Raw genomic sequence first — 17,479 nt, forward strand, 5'->3', positions numbered from 1 at the left:
GCAGAAAAAAAAAGAACAAAAAGCCACCCAATGTTTTATAATATATATATATATATATATATACCCACATATATATATATATATATATATATATATATATATATATATATATATAAAGAAATGGAAAAAAAAGCAGACGTAATAAAAGAAAAATTTTTCATTTCATCTGTCCTGGGAATTTCTAGGATGGGAACTACTTCTATCAATTTAGATTGCAACAAATTTTGTTGTAGTAGATAAGCCCTAAGTAGCCCTAAGGAAACTTTGATCATAAAGAAATATTATGGAGCCAAGGAAAAAGATAATTCCAAATTGTCTACAGGAAATCTTGAAAGAAAATCACAAGTTTGCTAGAGTTCCTAGGGAAAGTCTTGGAACAAAGGAAAAAATAGATTTAAAATGATCATGTAAATGAAATGAGAAAAAAAGAATTGGATAAGAACAATTGGCCCCAATGCTATATAAATTATTTGATAAAATAGGGAATGAAGGAGTCCTATCAAATTCCTTCTATGACACAGACATGGTACTGATACCTAAACCAGGTAGGCTGAAAACAGAGAAAGAAAATTATAGACCAATCTCCCTAATGAATATTGATGCTAAAATCTTAAATAAGATATTAGCAAAAAGACTACAGAAAATCATCTCCAAGATAATACACTATGATCAAGTAGGATTTATACCAGGAATGCAGGGCTGGTTCAATATTAGGAAAACTATCAATATAATTGGCCATGTTAATAACCAAATTAACAAAAACCATATGATCATCTCAATAGATGCAGAAAAAGCATTTGATAAAATCCAACATCCATTCCTATTAAAAACACTTGAGAGTATAGGAATAAATGGACTTTTCCTTAAAATAATCAGCAGCATCTATTTAAAACCATCAGTAAGCATCATATGTAATGGAGACAAACTGCAACCATTCCCAATAAGATCTGGAGTGAAACAAGGTTGCCCACTATCACCGTTACTATTTAATATTGTATTAGAAACGCTAGCTATAGCAATAAGAGCTGAGAAAGAGATTAAAGGAATAAGAATAGGCAATGAGGAAACCAAATTATCACTCTTTGCCGATGACATGATGGTATACTTAGAGAACCCCAGAGATTCTGCTACAAAAGTTGTTAGAAATAATCCACAACTTTAGCAAAGTTGCTGGTTATAAAATAAACCCACATAAGTCATCAGCATTCTTATATATCACTAACAAAATCCAACAGTCAGATTTACAAAGAGAAATTCCATTTAAAGTAACTACTGATAATATAAAATATTTAGGAATCTATCTGCCAAGGGAAAATCAGAAATTTTATGAGCAAAATTACAGACCACTTTTCACACAAATTAAGTCTGATCTAACCAATTGAAAAATATTAAATGCTCTTGGATAGGGCGAGCAAATATAATAAAGATGACAATATTACCTAAACTAATCTATTTATTTAGCCTATACCAATCAGACTCCCAAAAACTATTTTAATGACCTAGAAAAAATAACAACAAAGTTCATATGGAAAAACAAAAGGTCAAGAATTTCAAGGGAATTAATGAAAAAAAAAGTCAAATGAAGGTGGCTTAGCTGTACCAGATCTAAAATTATATTATAGAGCAGCAGTTACCAAAACTATTTGGTATTGGCTAAGGAATAGATTAGTTGATCAGTGGAATAGATTAGGTTCAAGGGATAAAACAGTCAACAAATACAGCAACCTAGTCTTTGACAAACCCAAAGATCCCAGCTTTTGGGATAAGAACTTACTGTTTGATAAAAATTGCTGGGAAAATTGGAAACTAATATGGCAGAAACTAGGCATTGATCCATACTTAACGCCGTACACCAAGATAAGGTCAAAATGGGTTCATGACCTAGGCATAAAGAATGAAATTATTAATAAATTAGAGGAACACAGGATAGTTTACCTCTCAGACCTGTGGAAGGGGAAGGTCTTTATGACCAAAGCAGAACTAGAGATCATTACTGGTCACAAAATAGAAAATTTCGATTATACCAAACTGAAAAGTTTTGTACAAACAAAACTAATGCAGACAAGATTAGAAGGGAAGCAATAAACTGGGAAAATGTTTTTACAGTCAAAGGTTCTGATAAAGGCCTCATTTCCAAAATATATAGAGAATTAACTCTAATTTATAAAAAATCAAGCCATTCCCCAATTGAAAAATGGTCAAAGGATATGAACAGACAATTCTCAGATGAAGAAATTGAAACTATTTCTAGTCATATGAAAAAATGCTCCAAGTCATTATTAATCAGAGAAATGCAAATTAAGACAACTCTAAGATACCACTACACACCTGTCAGATTGGCTAAGATGACAGGAAAAAATAATGATGATTGTTGGAGGGATGCGGGAAAACTGGGACATTGATGCATTGTTGGTGGAGTTGTGAACGAATCCAACCATTTTGGAGAGTAGTTTGAACTATGCTCAAAAAGTTATCAAACTGTGCATACCTTTGATCCAGCAGTGTTACTACTGGGATTATATCCCAAAGAGATTATAAAGAAGGAAAGGACCTGTATGTGCACGAATGTTTGTGCAGCCCTTTTGTAGTGGCTAAAACTGGAAACTGAATGGATGTCCATCAGTTGGAGAATGGTTGAATAAATTGTGGTATATGAATATTATGGAATATTACTGTTCTGTAAGAAATGACCAACAGGATAATTTCAGAAAGGCCTGGAGAGACTTACACGAACTAATGCTGAGTGAAATAAGCAGGACCAGGAGATCATTATATACTTCAACAACAATACTATATGATGACCAGTTCTGATGGACCAGGCCATCCTCAGCAACAAGATCAACCAAATCATTTCTAATGGAGCAGTAATGAACTGAACTAGCTATGCCCAGAAAAAGAACTCTGGGAGATGACTAAAAACCATTACATTGAATTCCCAATCCCTATATTTATGCACACCTGCATTTTTGATTTCCTTCACAAGCTAATTGTACAATATTTCAGAGTCTGATTCTTTTTGTACAGCAAAATAATGTTTTGGTCATGTATACTTATTGTGTATCTAATTTATATTTTAATATATTTAACATCTACTGGTCATCCTGTCATCTAGGGGAGGGGTTGGGGGGGTAAGAGGTGAAAAATTGGAACAAGAGGTTTGGCAATTGTTAATGCTGTAAAGTTACCCATGCATATATCCTGTAAATAAAAGGCTATTAAATAAAAAAAAAAAGAAATGATTGGAAGGAGAATAACATTAATGTGATAAGCCCGACAACGAACTCTGGGATAGTATGAAAGACAAGAAAGTCCCTCGAGAATTTTTAAATGTTGTATTTTTATTTCATTATGCAATTACATTTTAAATAAAATTTATTTTTATATTTTGGTTTTTACAACATCATAGCTATCACTAGTATTCTTTTCCTTATCTCTCTCAGTTATGCCACATAACATTTTAAGAGGTAAAAAATCAGCACATTTGATTGATAATTGAAAAAGTCCAAAAACATGTATAAGGCACAACACTTCTTGATCAATCATCTCCATTAATGAATTGAATTTTCATTCAAGTCATGCTTTGTCTTTATACTTTGTTACATTCACTTTAGATTTTTTGGTGTGTAACGTTCTTTCCTACTTATGTTGTCATCAACATGTGTATTTCTTGGCTCTGCTTACTTCATTCTACATCAATTCATGTAAATCTTTCTATTATTCTTTTTGCATCACATACATCATTTCTTACATTAGAATATATTCCATTACGTTCATGTACACATCCATATGTTGTTGCTATAATATGCATTGACACACATATCACATAGTTTTTCAGCTTAATAATTTCTTGTTGTTTGATACAGTATTTTCTTTACTAATAAAATTTTAGATTTACATAGAAAAATTTCTAAGGATCTCAAAAAATTATCATCCAACAAAACCAAATCAAAAAAAAAATCTATATTGTCATCAGTTTAAACACCTCCGGTGTGATTCATGTTCACATACTTTCACATCTTTCCTTGAGGGGAACTACACAACATGTTAGAGGCCTTTCTTACTTTCTCATGACATGACAGGGTTACTAATGGAGTACCTAGACAGTCTACCTATTGTTATTTGTTTTTATTGTGTGATCAGCCCAACTTCTTTTTTTTTTTTTTATTAATACATTTCCTTTCTTACCACACTTAATTTTTGTCATTTCTTATTATTTATTGTAGCCTACTCAAACTCTGACATGCATGTACATTTCACTCTTTTTGATGTGCATTTTTAATTTTTTTTGAGACTATAGTACCCAAAGATTCAAAAGCATTCAAGAACATTGGCATCAAAAAAGATAAGCTTATGTGCTTTTAATTTGTGTCAAATATTTTCTAGAAGTATTTGTAATATTTGGGGCTTATAATACTTAGCAAAATTGCATCTATAAATAAGAATATATGGAGTTCCTTACCAACTATATAGTAATCTTTCTTCAATTTGAACTCTTTGTTATATCTCCTTTATCACTGTGGCAAACAACTCTGATAAGCATAAGTCTCTCTTAAATTCCATTTGATATATATAATCAGGATTATAGAAGAAAATAACTTCTGTTGTCAGGTGTTTCAAGGAATCTTCAAAAATGTTGAAATTTGAAAGACAGATTTCTTGTTGGAAAGGAGTGAATATCATCATACATAACTTTGAGAAAAGATTCAATAAAGCACAGGAACTTGGAAACAGTGTTCAAAATATTATATATGAAATTTTTGATTTCAGAATTCACATATAACTTCAACAACAATACTATATGATGACCAGTTCTGATGGACCAGGCCATCCTCAGCAACGAGATCAACAAAATCATTTCCAATGGAGCAGTAATGAACTGAACTAGCTATGCCCAGAAAAAGAACTCTGGGAGATGACTAAAAACCATTACATTGAATTCCCGATCCCTATATTTATGCCCACATGCATTTTTGATTTCCTTCACAAGCTAATTGTACAATATTTCAGAGTCTGATTATTTTTGTACAGCAAAATAACGTTTTGGTCATGTATACTTATTGTGTATCTAATTTATATTTTAATGTACTTAACATCTACTGGTCATCCTGCCATTTGGGGGGGGTGGGTGGTAAGAGGTGAAAAATTGGAACAAGAGGTTTGGTAATTGTTAATGCTGTAAAGTTACCCATGCATATATCCTGTAAATAAAAGGCTATTAAATAAAAAAAAGACAGAATTCACATATATATTTTTTATTACAATTGATTAAAATGAATATTGAAAACTACCTTTATGTGTATTTGGAAAAAAACAAAATAGTGCTAAGTGAAAAAACAAAATGTTATTCAATAGCAATCCAACTTATTCAAGAGAAGAAGAGGAAGGGAAAAGAAGAGAAAGGATAAGAAAAAGGAGAAAAAGAGAAGGAAAAAAAGAAGAAGAAAAAGAAGTTGATGATGATGATATGATGGTATTGGTGGTTCTGGTGGTGCTGGTGATAATTATGACGATGGTGGTAGTAGTGGTGGTATTAGTAGTGGTGGTGTTAGTAATGATGACATGTCTCTGCACTGTTATCATATGTCACCAGAAACTCTTGCAGCCAGATGCCAAGTAGTAACTATTGGGAAAATCCAAGAAAAAGTCACTGTGAGTCATTTTCTACCAACACTAGCAAAGCCAGGTAGAGGGGTCTATGGATACTGGAGAATAGTATCCATTCTGTTATCTGGTAATGAACAACAATGTAGAATAGCAGCCAGGAAGATGAATAATTAAGAAGTCCCAAATTCATTTCAGTACACCTTGAAAGGAATTGGTGCTATCTAACAGCTTTATCATTCACTTCCTTCTTTGGGTCACAAATCCAGACCTAGAACTGCATACCAAGAAAGAACTAAGTTCAAAAGCAAAAATCCACTGTATAACTGGACCCCACAATAGAACAAGATATTAATTGAAGTTTCTAGCCCAAACTAAATTTGATAAAGTTAAGTCAGAGCAAAACTACCAGATAAGATGGAAATCTGCAGTTCTGTCACTTTGAAACAACAGTTTCCCAGTTGAATAAAAATGACTGAGTCCAGCAGCAGTTTATTATTTATTATTGCAACGAAACAAAAATCCAAGAATTTGCAGAGGAAAGGACGGGAAAAGCAATAAGATTTTGCCATAGATCAAATCGCTGTGTGAGCACTGAGAACATACAAATCCTCTGCCTGAGTTAGCTGAAATCCTAATATAATGCAAAAACCTAATGTACCAAGAAAGTAACAAAAGAATAAGGCCATATCTCCCTCTAGCAGTGCAAGAGATCCCAGTCCTGGCATCAAATCTCAAGTCAGAAAGTAGGTTAAAAGAATGAGTATGAATGCCTGCCTACACGCACACACACAGACACAGACACAGACACTGACATTCACACCCATCCCCCCCCCACATTCCACCATGAAAAGCTGTTATAGTAACTGATTCAAGACACAAATGTTGAAAAAAGAGATGTCTCCAAAATACCTACAAGTAAACTGTCAAGGAAAAACAAATACTGATACAAATTCAAACAAAATTCTTTAGAAAAGATGAGCCAAGTGTTTAAAAAAAAACACAAAGTATTTTCATAAATGAAATAAAGTGAATGAGAATAGTGAAGGGAACAAAGTGAAAAGCAACAAAATTTCAATTGGAAAGAAAATTAACAGCTTGGTATATGAGGTACAAAATCATGCTCAAGTAAATAACTCCCTGAATATTAGAATGAAGCAGATAGAAGCTGAAGATTCCAAGAGGTAACCATAAATATATTTTTAAAAAATCAAAAGATTAAGAAAAGAAAAAAATATATAAGTTATTTTATGGCGAAAATAGCTGTCAAGGAAAACAGATTAAGAGATAATTTTAGAACCACTAGACTAGCTGAAAACTATCACCATATCACCAGCTTAGAAATCATATTTCAAGAAAACTAACTGTACATATTTCTTTGAACTAGAAGACTAAGGAGTAATATAAAGAATCCACTAATCACTTCCTGAAATAAACCTCAAAATGAAAACTAAGAAACAACAAAGCTTGGAATTCAATCTTCCAGAAGGCAAAAATTTTGTGTAGAGGCTAAAAATAACTTATCCAGCAAAACTGGGCATAATCCTACTAGGTAAAAATAAGCATTTAATGAAATAGAAGACTTCCAACTATTTCTGATGAAGACCAAGAGCAACACAAAAACTCTGAAGTTCACACACACAGGACTGGAGTATTATAAAATGCTAAGCACAAATGTACAATCAAATTCCTTACATTACAATATGAAATCATTCTTTGAACCATATCATCATCAGATCACAGAGGTACAAATAGCCTTTGAATGATTATCATGTTTTGTTATCCTTAAAAGAAGAATGAAAAGGGACAGGAAGAAGAATACACTAGGTAAATAGGGAAGAGGTAGGTTAAGGAAAACTGTCTCATAATTAGAGCACATAATTAAAAGTCTATAAAAGTAAAGAATAGGTGAGAGTGTAACAAACTATCATATAAAAAAGTCAAAGAAAGGAAAAATAAGCATACATACACACAATTGGATAGAGAGAGATAAAATTCATTCAACATAGAAACAGGGAAGAAAGGGAAGAAAGGAAATGAGAGAATAAGAGGAAAGGCAGGTTAAAAGCATGATTTGTCTTGAGGAAAAAAAACTCTAATATGGATGTACAAAAATGTTCAGTAGCATATTAATATACTGTAAAAAATGATGAAAGGGTAATTTCAGAGAGACCTGGGAATACTTATATGAACTGATATAAAATGAAGTGAACAGAACCAGGAGGATAATTTATACCATGTCAACAGGAACAACTTTGAAAAATTTAGGAATTCTTATCAGCATAATGATCAACCACCACTTCAGGAGAATAATGTTGAAACATACTACCCAGTTCTTCATAACTGAAAGATAGAGAACATAGAATAGAACATTGCCCCCACCAACACACAAATGTCTCTATATAAATGTGTATAAATACATTGCAAATACATCTACAAAGAGATAAATTTAAAGAGACATATACATATGTGTGTGTGTGTGTGTGTGTGTGTAACTACATATTTCAAATGCAGTTTTTCTTTTTCTTTTATTCTCAACTGGTAGGTGGGAGGAATTTTAATAACATCAAAATAAAATTCAACTTTAATAAAACTAATAAAATAGAAACTTCATTAAAGAATCTTAATACTAAAACTGAGAGAATCTAGGTGCTAATATCAAAAAATGAAAATGGAGAATCCACAACCAATGAAAAACTAAATTGCTAGAAAATATTTCCCAATTATATACCAATAAAACTGATAATTTAAATGAAAAGATCAGTATTTACATAAATGTAAACCATCGATTTTAGCAAAACAAGAAATACAAGATTTAAATAATCCCATCTCAGAAAAAAAAATAGAACAAGCAATAGATTTGAAAGACACAGAATGAAACGGATTTATATGTGGATTCTATAAAATATTCAAAAAACCAATTAATACCACTATTGCTAAATTATGAAAAGGGATCCTATCAAATGCCTTCAGTGATAAAAATTGATCTTGAGATCTGCACTATAGAAAACTATTAATCAATATCCCTAATGAATACTGATGGAAATATTAAGTATGCAGAAACCATCTTTTTTGCCATGGCCCTGGCAGAGATATGCCATAGCCATAGCAAAGAGGCTATGGCATAATATTGCAAAATTATACACCATGACTAGGTTAAATTTATGTCCCTAATCTATGATCAGTATAATAAAAAAAACCTTAAACATAATATGCTACAATGTATTTTTAAGTCTATCAAGATATACAAAAAAATGCTTTTGACAACATACCACACCAAGTTTTTTGTTTTGTTTTGGTTTTTTTAAGCATCACTAGAAGACATGGACACAAATAGCCCTTTCCTTACAAATCAGAGTATCTATCTAGAATTAAGCACCAGCACTATAGTTATAAAAAAAAATTGCTAGAAACTTTTTTAAGTAGCCTGACAAACTTCCAAATCTAATGTGTTTTTTTTTTTTACCACAATAAGCTACAAATTGTTTCATGACATATAGGAATAATATATATGCATATAATATCTATGTAATCATACCATAAACAAATTAGAGGAGCTAAGGAGACATTTTTCACAATAATAATTGGGAATGCATTCCTGATGACAGGAGGCATAGAGAAGGTTTCAGTAAAATGAATAACTTTCATTACATAAAATAGAACATTTTTTGCATGAACAAAATCAATGCAGGTAAAATCTGAATGGAAACAGTTGTGTAAAAACAATCTTTATACCAAATTTCTTTATTATGTGTACTGCTGGAAGTTATTCAAATATATAAAAATGAAGGGCATTCTTCAAGCTATAAATTATGAAAATACATGAATAGTTTTTAAAAAGAAACCTGATTAACAGCTATATGAAAAAATGCTCCAAATCTCTAAGAAATGAAATCAGCCTCATAGCTATCAGATTGATATTTGACAAAAAAGGAAAATGATAGACACATCAATTCACTCTTTTTGGACATGTGAATTGGTTTAGCCATTATCCAAAGCAATTGGAAGTATATCCCAAAGTTCACTAAAGGTAAACCTATGTTTTCTTTTCCCTTAACATCTTCCATAATGTAAATTTTTTTAAAAAAATTAAAAAAAATAAAAATTTTATACTTATCTTCTTGAGATACTAATAATTCTGTCCCCTCCAATAAGTCAGATAGAGGATATACCATCAACATATGAGACTTTTAGCCACTGGAAAGACTAAACTAGTTGACAGGTAACTTTTAAAGGAAGTTTCCTATGGTCTTTGCTGAAATATACAGAGGGGCCCAGTGCTGATGCATTTATAAAGGTTATCAGTGCTCAGCAGCTCCCAGACTTCATAGGGTGTCCCTTAATTCCCTCCAGGCAAGCAGGAAGTGATATAAACCTACTCAGCACCTGTTCCTAAGGCAACAGAAATTTGCCACCTATACAATGATTCTGGTTGTTACACAGAAATGAAATAACACCCTGGGATGAGAAGCTGATTCTAGTTCATCAATATTTCATTTATGCTAGAAATATTTGCAATAACTATCGTCCCCTACCCCTCACTCTTCCACTCCCCCCAGAAAGATTCAGAGATCCAGGAAGCTCTAATCCCAGCTGATCTTTCTAAACCAACCTTATTCATGGTCACATTTTCATTGGGCTACTAGTCTATTTTCGCTTGCACTTTCCAAAGGATCTGTGTGAACATGAAGTCTCCAGCATCCACTAAATTAGAACAAGGATCTAATCCTTGAAGATCCTCCAAGTGCACAGATGCTACCTGCAAACTCATTCCCTTGGAAAATTGACCCTAATTTGTAGGCCAATTTGGCAAAATAGTGAGATGACCTTGAACACTATTCTCCCTCAGGCCATCCACTTAGTCGTCCCAGTTCCTTTTTTGAAGCATTCAATCTCCTACTGAATTCTAAAAAAGCACTATATCTTCTGCAATGCATCAAAGCAAGGAAAAAAAACAAAAACAAACAAACAAACAAACAAACAAAACAGCTCCCCTCACTGTCCCCCTGACCAATAAGATTTGAATGAGGTGTATAGTGTCTGAAAGAGGGATATAGTGTAGAACAATTTTATGACGGTACAGATGGAAGTGTAATTGTGGAAGGAGAGAAACGGAAGGAATATACGATGGTGGGGGGAGAAAAGGGAGAGCAGATTTAGTAAGACTCACCTTGTGCAGCTTCCACATAGCTCCCAAAGCCTTGACTTCATGACTAGAATGCTTGCCCTCTTCTAAACACTGGTAACACACAGGCATCTTGCACTGGACGCAATACATACTGTGGTTTTCCAGCTCATGATCCGTGCAAGTGGAAATTTTGCGGGGACTCAGCCTCCGACTAACCCGGCCTTGGGCTGGGGGCACTAGCCGGTGTTTAGCCAGAGGTCCCCTAGGCGGGTGGCACCTGAGCCGACATGCGTCGCAGTAAAAAACATCGCATTGTTCGCACATTACTGTAGCCTCTTTGGGCGCCTTCTCGCAGAGCTGGCACTTCAGGGCCGCAGCTTTACTCTGTTGATAGCGATCGATGACTCCTTCCAGAACGCGGTTTTTAGGAAAGCCGCGCAATCCCCGGTCATCTAGAATCAGACTACGGTGGCATTGTGGACAAGTGATGCAAGAGTTGCGCGGCACTGGGGCCAGAGATGCTGACAAGTGGGCCGCAGGCGGTGGCATGGCGGGGGGAAACACTCGGACGCCGTTGGGAGATTTCTGACACGGAGTGGTGGGGGCACTGGCGAAACCTGCATAGGAGCCATAGCCGCTGTCCGCTTCGCTGTACAGACTCATCTTATCCATGTCCAGATAGTCATAATCAGAGACCCCAGAACCCAAGGCCCGTCGGCTCTGAGAAGACTCAGACTCCGGGGTCTGAACCAGGATGTTGCGGGCGCACGCTTGACACAAATTGTGAGAGCAAGGCAGAATGATAGGCTCTCGGTAGAAAGAACCGCAGACCGGACATTTTAACTCTTCTTCCATTTCTTCCATAGAAGGGCTGGGCTGGTAAACCAAGCAGCTACAGACCAGTATCTCAGGCCTCTATATATAGCTGAAAGCTCCCTGTAGTTAGCAGGCTAGATCTGGCCAGCACCTTGGCCTGCAGCAACAGCAGTAGGAGCTGAGGCAACAGAGTTACCTTCCAACGTCCCCGAAACCTTAGAGCAGATTGTCACTCTGGCTTGCAGAAAATGATCCAGACAGCTTGGACCTCCCCCTCCATGCTTCTCGGCTCATTGGGGGAATGAGGATAGATCGAGACCTACGATTGGCTCCGGTTCCTTTCAGTTACCTTGCCTTGACAAGGTATTGGGGGAGTTAGGAGGGGAGTTGGGGGTTGGGGGAAGCTGATGAACTAAAGAGTCTGCGCTTCAGTTCCCTATAGAGTACAGTAGTGTAGGAGAACAATTCACTTTCTTCTCTTGCATTCTAATGTTCCCTACTGTTTACTTGGGCAACAAGAGTACGAAAATCCTTTCAATTGAAAGCTGACTTTCTTCCAGAGGCTATATTTACCTACCTTAACCTCTCCTTAGCAAAAATAAAATAAAATAAAATAAATTATTCCATTCTATGACCTTTCCACTATAACAGATCTTCAGAAATACTGTGGCACTACATAAAAATCCCTTTTCCTTTTTTCTATTACTATCTTTGAGTTAAGACCCCAATTTAGGTATTGATGTGTCAAATGGTAAACAAATTTATAACACTTTGGGCATAATTCTAAATTGTTCTTCAGAATGGTTGATCTAGTTAGAACTACAGCAGTGACCGAATTTTTCTACATCCCCACTAACCGTGAGGTAAACTTGAGTTGTTTTAATTTGCATTTCTCTAATCAAGTGATGTGGGTAATTTTTTTCTGTCCATATTCTTTAACTATTCATCAGAGAATAGCTTTTATTTTTATAAATTTATCTTAGTTCCACATATATTTGAGAAATTGTCTTTACTAGAGAAACTGCTTTGTTATATAGTTTAAAATCTGGTACTACTAGGCTGAATCCTTCATATTTTTCATTGATTCTCTTGATTTTCATGACCTTTTCTTCTTCCACTTAAATTTCATAAAAATTTGTGTGTGTGTGTGTGTGTGTGTGTGTGTGTGTGTGTGTTGTAGGTTGATTGGTATGCCACTGAATGAGTAAATTAATTTAGTAGAATTACCATTATTATTATATTGGCTTGGTCTACCCATGAGTAATTAGTATTATTCGAATTGTTTAGATATAGCTTTATTATTTTGATTTATCTTTATTTGTCTAAAAATATCTTGTGTTCACATATTCATTGCATTTGTTTTTGACAGGCAGAATCCCAATCATTTTATATTGTGTGCAATTATTTTAAATGGAAATTCTCTTTCTATGTCTTCCTGCTAGCTATCTTTTGGTAATATATAGAAATGCTGATGATTTATGTGGGTTTATTTTATATCTTGCAATTTGCAATAGTTGTTGATTCTTTCAACTACTTTTTTAGTTGATTCTCTAGGGTTCTCTAAATATATATCATTATCTCATCTGCAAAGAGTAGTAGTTTTATTTTCTCATTGTGTATTCTTATTTCAGCAATTTATTTTTCTTGCCTTATTGTGATAGTTAGAATTTCTAATAAAATATTTGTATAATAGTAATAATGGATATTGTGACTTCACTCTTAACCTTATTGGAAAGGCTTCTAGCTAATCACAACTACATATAATACTCTTAGTTTTAGATAGACACTATTTTTTTTTAAAGAAAAACTCCATTTATTCCTGTGCTTTCTTACATATCTCATAGGACTGTGTTATATTTTGTTAAAGGTTTTTTCTGCATTTATTCATAATTTTGTTGTTGTTGATGTAATCACTTATGCTTAGTGTTTTTTGTTATTGTTGTTGAACCAATTCCACATTCCTGGTGCCACTCTTTGCTATTATTTCATTTAATTTTTTGCATCAATATTCATTAAGAAATTGGTCTATTATTTTGTTTCTCCATTTTTTCTCTTCCACGTTTAAGTATCATGATCATATTTGTGTCATAAAAAGAATTTGGTAGAATTCCTTTTTAACCTTTTCCCTCCCAAGTAGTTCACATACTATTGATATTAATTTGTTCCTTAAATGTACTTTAAAATCCACATGTAAATTCATCTGATCCTGGTAATTTTTTCTTAGAGAGTTGATTGATGCTCAATTTCCTTTTCTAATCTGCTCTTTATCTCTTTTCTTGATATATATATATTATTTTCTGGCGAATTTCCCAGTCCCCTTACCATCTCTGGGCTGAAGACTTCATTGCTGCTGTTGCTCTTGTAGCCACTACCAAGTCCTATAGCTGATGTTGCTTCCATATGTTGTCCAGATAAGCCTCCACCCCAATGTCAAAGACCTGGTCTTCTGACCCTTTCAGTTTTGTGCTGGAAAAAAGTCTTAGCCTGTTCTTTTGTTAGCTCTGCTGCTCCTGAATTCAATTTGAAGTGTTATTTTCAAGTTGTTTGGAAGAGAATATTTAGAGAACTCTGCTATAGTGCTTTCTCTACTCCACCATCTTGGCTCTGCTACACATTCTTTTCTTTTTTTTCTTGAGGCAATTGGGGTTAAGTGACTTGTGACCCTGGTCACACAGCTAGGAAGTGTTAAGTGTCTGAGGTCATATTTGAACTCATGTCCTCCTGACTTCAGAGTTGATTCTCTATCCACTACACTACCTCTCTGCTACACTTTCTTAATGCATGTTTTTAGTATCAAAATTCTCTATGATGTGGAGTGATAGGTGAAGTCATTTTTACTTTATACCTATTGTTGCTCTTGACTACTGTTTCACTAGACAAAACCCATCATTCTTATTAGAGTTTTTTGGCAAATTAAAAAAGGGAAGTACATAACACTGTTTCATGGAAATTAAGAGAATTAGACTTTTTATAATATTGACCTTGAAGAAATAATTGAGATAACATAACATGGTTACCTTTCTATTTATACAGGAACTGTACTCATTATTGTGTGTAAGAGAAAGTACTGAAAATAAAGTAACTTAAAATAAAATTTAAATCTGTATATATAAAGATATATCTATATATGTGTATGTATGTTTATATGCATATTATATATATGTATATATATATGCACATTCATCATCATGTTTTAACTCATGAGTTTAAAAAATACAATGAGTTTTAACTCTGATAAATGATAGTGGTTTGAAACAGACCATATGCCAGTATTAATATTTGTAGATTTATTTTTAGCAACTAACACAATTAAAAGAAAAATCAGGCTTGACTATACATAAGAAACACAGATAAGATAAATCCTTATAAAGAAAATGATTCAATTTCAGTTTCATTTTGCTAAGTTAAGGCAGACAAAAGTCAAATGAAGCAGAAGTATATAATTCAGTATCTTCATTTTTTGAATAATAAACTTGTCAGTGACATCCAGATCAGTAGAGAGTTGAAGCAAATCAATATTTCCAAAACTTTTATGCATGCTAGAGCAGTTCTCTAAATAGCTCTAGCACTGGGTCACCCAGAACCTTAATTATTGTTATGCAATAAAAGTAGTTAACTGATGAAAATGATCATGGAACCTAGTTACAGTCATGGAATTAGGCTATGTTCTATTTGAAGTCTAGTTTTTTATTTGCAAATTTGTTGATAACTAGCAGCTCATCAAATAAAAAAGTGGGAAAAAGTGGTAACAGAATCCAAAATGTTTTAGGAATGCTAGTTTCTTATAGTAATCACACAAGGCAAAGGCTACAATTTATTAACAGTTGTTTTGGTCATGGTACACTCTTATTATTCAAAATTGTTATTAAAGCAGGGTAACTGAAGTTTTGGTCTCGGTGAAATCTGGAGTGGGTAGCAGAGGAATTTAACAATTTGACTCATTGTTAAACCTCTATTAGGGTTTAACAATAGACTTTTAAGTTAAATTTGTTTATTAACATTTTCTTCATCATTTTATTAAGTCTAGACAATCAAAAAAATAAATCAAGTCCTGATTGGTAACATTTTCTGATTTGTGAAGTGTAATTGTATGAACACTAAAAATTTAATAATGGCTCTAGGGAGCCAGTAGACTTGGCTCCAGCACACTATTAAATATATTCTTCCCCATGATGGCCCTTCATCGCCTCACCTATTTGCTTGCTAACTTAGACTTGAACCATAACCCTAGGGCAATATCACCTCTCTCCCAAGGCCTGCTTTCCTTTCTTGCTGCCTCTTTCTGAGAATTTGGGGATCAGAGGCCTTTCAATATATTACATTTTCTAGCTACTCACTAGGTATCCTCTCCTGAAACAACTTTTTCTGTCCTGTTTTCCTTTCTCCTCTCTTTGTTCTGTCCTTAGCTGAACTGGCCCTAAGACAAGAATTTCTAGTTAGAGGACTGATTTTTCTTAATTCTTTCAAGATGAAGAATAATTTCTCCTCTATAGTTTCATGATTTGTTGGCTTATGACCATTCTGTCATTTAAGTTTTATTTAGGAGAACATTACAAAGAAAGTACATTGGTTGTAGTAGATGCTAACAAGGATGATAGTATAGACTAGTACTCTCTTATTCCTGAAGGATCTAGTACAATTTGATATTGCTCTGCCAATTAATATACTAATTATTTTTTCTATTATGAAATATTTTTTGATGGTGTTTGATTCTGGACATGTGATTTCATTGGTATTGGGAAGTTCTGGATTAGGAAATTCTTTCTACTCATATCAGTTAACTCTCTGAAATTTATAGTTTTAGAAAGTTGTCAAGCACTGAGAAGTTTAGTAATTTGTCTAAGATCATACAGTCAATATCTATCTACCTATCCATCTATCCATCTATCCATCTATCTATCTATCTATCTATACATACATACTTGAACCCAAGTCTTTCTGCCTTTTACATTTCATTTCTCATCTCTAGAGGAAGCTTTGATTAGTTCTCATTTTTTTGATGCAACCTAAAATTCCATTAAGCTAATTTGTTCTAGAATTGGGTAATTAGACTAATTCAAGGATAGCCCTAGAAGGCTATATCACAATTCCTCTTGATAGTTTTTCATTTGTATTAATTTTCTAATTTTTAAATAATAGCTTTTTATTTTCTTTTTCTTAATAGCTTTTTATTTACAAGTTATATGTATGGGTAATTTCACAGCATTGACAATTGCCAAACTTTTTGTTCCAATTTTTCCCCTCCTTCCCCCAGCCCCTCCCCTAGATGGCAGGATGACTAGTAGATGTTAAATATATTAAAGTATAAATTAGATAGACCATAAGTATACATGACCAAACCGGGTTTTTTTTGCTGTACATAAAGAATTGGACTCTGAAATATTGTACAATTAGCCTGTGAAATCCAAAATGCAGGCAGGCAAAATATAGGGACTGGGAATTCAATGTAATGGTTCTTAGTCATCTCCCAGAGTTCTTTCTCTGGGCGTAGCTGGCTCAGTTCATTACTGTTCCATTGGAACTGATTTGGTTCATCTCATTGCTGAAGATGTCCAGGTCCATCAGAATTGATCATTATATAGTATTATTGTTGAAGTATATAATAATCTCTTGGCCCTGCTCGTTTCACTCAGCATCAGTTTGTGTAAGTCTCTCCAGGCCTTTCTGAAATCATCCTGTTGGTCATTTCTTACCGAACAATAATATTTCATAATATTCATATACCACAATTTGTTCAGCCATTCTCCAATTGATGGGCATCCACTCAATTTCCAGTTTCTGGCCACTACAAAGAGGGCTGCCACAAACATTCATGCACATACATATTCCTTTTCCTCCTTTATGATCTCTTTGGGATATAAGCCCAGTAGTAACACTGCTGGATCAAAAGGTATGCACAGTTTGATAATTTTTGAGAATAGTTCCAAATTGCTC

General features: G+C 33.8%; 1 protein-coding gene across 2 annotated transcripts in view; it reads right to left on the minus strand.

Annotated features, from left to right (window-relative positions):
* TRIM9 (tripartite motif containing 9) overlaps positions 1-11,845 on the minus strand; it is a 209,761-nt gene extending 197,916 nt beyond the window's left edge. Inside the window, exon 1 of one of the 2 annotated variants that reach the window (XM_031952991.1) lies at positions 10,772-11,845. In XM_031952991.1, coding sequence (XP_031808851.1) covers positions 10,772-11,593 — 822 coding nt within the window. In that variant the 5' untranslated portion in view covers positions 11,594-11,845. The remainder of the gene's footprint in view (positions 1-10,771) is intronic. The other variant, XM_031952990.1, reaches the window with a different exon arrangement.
* Between the last annotated feature and the right edge of the window lie 5,634 nt (positions 11,846-17,479).

Source organism: Sarcophilus harrisii, chromosome 2 (genome assembly GCF_902635505.1).
Source record: "Sarcophilus harrisii chromosome 2, mSarHar1.11, whole genome shotgun sequence".
NCBI classification, from domain to species: Eukaryota; Metazoa; Chordata; class Mammalia; order Dasyuromorphia; family Dasyuridae; genus Sarcophilus; species Sarcophilus harrisii.